Below are 4574 nucleotides of genomic sequence, written 5' to 3'. Positions count from 1 at the left end.
CCTCTGAGACATTCAGAAAAAAAAAAACCCAAACCGTGGTGCTTTTTCCTAATTGTAAATTGTATAACTTAAAAAAAAAATAATTCATGGCCATCAGCAACCAGATCATGTTAAAAAATTGTGCAGCTTAACAGAGACTTACCCAAACTTACCTTTAAACTAAGTCTGGGTCAAATTTTCATTACTTTGAGACACATTATTTTTTAATACTGTGCAAGACAGAAATGTTTTATAAAACTGCAGAAGGAGATGATAAATGTGACCAACAACATTGAACTTTTCTGTAATATTGTTCAAATTTCCTTTTTTTTAATTTTTATTTTTTACATAGATCAAAATGTGTGATATTGAAAAAGGCAGGAAGATCTTTATTCAGAAATGTTCTCAGTGCCACACAGTTGAAAAAGATGGAAAGCATAAGACAGGATCGAATCTTTGGGGTTTATTTGACCACAGAGCAGGACAAGCTGCAGGATTTTCTTACTCAGATGGAAACAAGAACAAGGGTAAAACTAACAGGTGACATGGATGAGGTGCAGTGTTGGAGGGGACATATATGAAAAAACCCTTTTTCTTTAGAGGTACAATAGAAAGCATTACTCACAAGGAGTAACTCTCACAACTGTCTACTTTGAATTACTGCAGATGAATCAGAACCATAGTTTCAGAAACAAAAATTCTCAGTCCCTATATTAAAAAGATATTTCACCAATATTCATCACACCGGGTCAGAAGGTGTATAGCTTTCCCAGAACTTTGTAGTATTAATGGGCAGATTTTAATTCCTGTTTCTAAACAGTGCTTTTAGATTTTGTTTGCTGGTCACTACCCTCTACTGGCATCGTAGTGTGCTGCAGTTGTTTTGCTCAGAACACAAGTAAATGCTGTCACCTACTAGTAACCTATGATTTGTCTTGCGTTTTTCATACAGATAGTTTTGAAAAGCAGTGGAACATCTAAAAATGGAAAGTAATGCTATGTGGGTTTCATTGTTTTTATTTATATTATTTGAATATCAGTTATATTATTTGACTCAAGCTATTAATTACAAATACAGTCCTGGCTTTTTTTGTTGTTGTTGTTGTTGTTACTAAGGTGCCTTAGAATTGGCTGATTTCTTTATTTTTCTGTGATTTCTAGGAAATGTTTTGTGGCATTCACTTCATACTGTGACTTCCTTCATACAAATCCATGTCAGCATATATTATTTTTTCTCATTAAAAATTTTGTGACCAAATTATACAGATGTTAGTTCAAGTTTTTAAAAGAAAGCCAACAAAGTGATATCTAAATTGACTTTAGACAATGGGGAGAGTCAGCTCTGGGGGAAAGAAGAGAAACTCAAACATGTTGTTCTAGGTATTTCAGTAGTTTTCAGTACAACACCAGGCTTCTGACAGAGACAGGTTTTAGTGGGGCTGGGAGGAAACACTAATGGGTTTTCAACTTCTGTCAAGAGATTCCAGGAACTGGCCACTGAAAACCCATTTTCTAATGTCCTTCAATGGAGCACAGCCTTGATGAATTTCATGTCAATCTGTAGATGCTCATTTCCAACAACTGTGAAAGTAAAGTTGGATCTTCTGGATACTGGAATTAAAAAATATACTTATTGTTTAAAAGCAATAAGTAGTTGTATGTGAATTAGTGCAAAGAAATGCAACTCTCCACGACGCAAAAAGGATTTATATTGGACTTACTGAAGTGACACAAAGACAATGCATACCCTGTGCATTTTATACTATGTACCATTTCTGCTCACATTCCTCTTGGTTTCTAGGCACATTATGTTCAGGAGCATCACACCTTTGATTTGAGACCATTGATATTTTCATAAATATGTGATCTTGGGCCAGCCTTGTATTTTACTACCTTTTTTTCTTTTCCAGGAGTTGCCTGGAGTGAGAATACACTGATGGAGTATTTCGAAAACCCCAAGAAATACATTCCTGGTACAAAAATTATTTTTGCTGGAATTAAAAAGCAGAATGAAAGAGCTGATCTCTTTGCATACTTGAAAAAAAGCAACTTCATTAAACATTGCTGCAGCAGCTAGAATGTCAGTGAAAAATATTTTCAATTTTTACTTATGTCAAGTTTTAATATTTTGATGTTAATTATTCATTAGGGACTGGCCTTAGCAAAACCAAATAAGGATATGTTTTAAGACACTATGTCCTAAAAAACAACATTGGGAGGTGAGCATTATTTATACTGTGTGACATATTTCATTGACCTTTGTGGAGTGTACTATTGAAATACTGTTCCTTTCTATAGGGACATCTGAGAGCCAAATTCTGCAACTAGTTATACAAACACCCACTGGAACTATTACTCAGTCATGGCTATGTAAATAAGAAAGTGCCTGTAAGTATTAGGACTGACAACTAAATTAAGTTTTTCTTTTTAAAAAAAAAATCCTCAGCATTATCACCTGTGAAGGAAGGTACCATAAGCAGTAGATAACAAAACATAACCTTACATTAAAAGAACACTATATAAGGATGATGGAAGCAGAATATCAAGAATATCAGATATTTTCAGGGTACAAGCAACCTTTCAGTAGTGATGTGACCTAAAAGAATCTTGAGGAGATACCTAAATATCCCTGGCCTTTTTGGTTTAAAAATATAAACTTACTCATTGTATTGTTAGTATTCCTTTGTGTATTAAAAATATCATAATAATGTACCAGTCTTTTTTCAGAGTTGTGTATTTTTTTCTCCATTTGAGGCTATTATGTCCAGGTATCCTTATCCTAACACAAAAAAATGGATGAGGGCTAACTAGCTCCAGCAAATGATAGTAGCAGGTATTTTCACCAACAGTATTGATGAAGGTGATTAAAGTCCTCCTAAAAACTCCTCATGAATCTCTGACACTTGAATTGTGATTTACAATTGGATTCTCTGTTTGCTTAAATATAGTAGATTAAAACATACTTCACTCAAGCAAGGTTTCCTTATGTCATCACAGAAGGGAGAATTAGTACAAAACTAATTTGCTATAGTGTCTCTTCCCAAGTACTAATTTTATCGGTATTGTTCCAAAGCTTACCGACCAGGGGCTTTGACTGAGTGTCTTACAGTGCTCCATAGAGCAGAACTGCTGGTTTTAAGTAAGGGACTAAGCGAGCATCAGGTGAAAAGTTCTGTGATGCAACTGGATGATACCTGCTTTTTTCCTTCTGTGCTGTAGCTGTAAGATACTTTCTCCCTTTCAGTTTAATAGTTGGTACTTTTCTGTTGACTGTTTAGACAATTAAAGGATTTGCCTGAAGGACAAAAATTGTCGAGTGCTTTTCTCAATTGCATTCTGAAGAGTGCTACGCCACTGCCTTTCTGAATAGAGAAACACACTCCATCTGAGAAATGCATTGACTTTTTTCCCTGTGATTCTTTCAGGGCACCTCTGTATGTTTGTACCTGAGGAGAGCAGGTGAGGCTGGCTAAAGCCTGCCTTGCTTTCCGAGCTGGCATTCTGCATCCACACTGGTAAAAGGTGCATCATGCATAAGATGAATTAGATAAGCTGCCTGTACCTCACTGCAGCATACCTTTAGAATTATAAAGGCAGCACAATCCCGTGGAGACAACAATATCTATTTGCCTTTTTGGGCCTCCCACAAGAGGCTGCAACTAATCTATCTCAGGCCCACACATGAAGCTGCAGCCCAGTGTATGGTGTGCTTGGTTTACTCACCCTGCAAACAGAGTTATAGTTTGAACAGAACACAGACAGACCCAAGTTTTCTCCCCACATTCACCAATGCACACCAATCCAGGCTACTGAGGCAGGTTTTAGCATGACAGCATGTCAAAAGGCTGCTCAAGTTACAGAACAGATGAACTGTCATCATCTTTGTCACATTTTATCTTTAAAAAAGAGGATTATAGTTTATACACAGATCTGGGACTGCAGGATTCTTTATAATTGAGGTGTTACAGTAAATTGTTCACCATGCATTTTATGCAATGGAGACAACTGCATTTTTACTTCCTTCAGTCTTGACTCTGCTATTTGAGAAATTGTCAATATGTAGATGTTTGTTGTAATGCATAAAACCCCCAGCAAATAAACTAAAGCTGTCACAGGACTGTTTGAGAAACAGGAAGGGAAGACCTTGTTTATACTTAGGCTTAGGGAAACACTGAATTGCTTTAAGTGTTTATATACATAACTGCTACACAGTAACCATTTTATTGTAAACACTGGGGTGAGTGCTCAGACCAAACCTTACTATAGTGAGACGGTAAAAATCTTTCACATACAGTTATGTCACTTGTATGCAGATACCCAAGGTCCTTGCTTCCCAGTTCCGGGTACGTGCCTGCCAGGCCTCCAGCAGCTTATGCGATTTCTTTGTGTAAGTGGAGTGTTTGTGCCAATGTTGCAAAAACGCAAATGCCAGCGGAAAGGCCAAGCAGCCGTTAGTGGCTGCGGGAAGTGGGCGCCCTTCGAGGGTGACGGTGTCGGTGACGCCAGCGCCAGCAGCTGCGGGCGGCTCAATGGCAGTGTGCAGATGTGCGCCCACAGCGGGGGTGTCCTCGGCCGTGTCCTCACAGATGTGACAG

General features: G+C 37.6%; 1 protein-coding gene across 1 annotated transcript; it reads left to right on the top strand.

Annotated features, from left to right (window-relative positions):
- Positions 1–337: 337 nt before the first annotated feature.
- LOC104521986 (cytochrome c) lies at positions 338–4567 on the top strand (the record flags this gene model as incomplete). Its single annotated transcript, XM_010164141.2, has 4 exons — positions 338–506; positions 1890–2024; positions 3405–3438; positions 4372–4567. Coding segments are annotated over exons 1-4 (534 nt in total), but the record flags the coding sequence as incomplete, so codon positions are not given.
- Positions 4568–4574: the final 7 nt, after the last annotated feature.

This window comes from Antrostomus carolinensis, unplaced genomic scaffold (assembly GCF_000700745.2).
Source record: "Antrostomus carolinensis isolate BGI_N321 unplaced genomic scaffold, ASM70074v2 scaffold27033, whole genome shotgun sequence".
NCBI classification, from domain to species: Eukaryota; Metazoa; Chordata; class Aves; order Caprimulgiformes; family Caprimulgidae; genus Antrostomus; species Antrostomus carolinensis.
The sequence above is the reverse complement of the archived record's forward strand: the minus strand, read 5'-3'. Positions and strand labels throughout refer to the sequence as shown.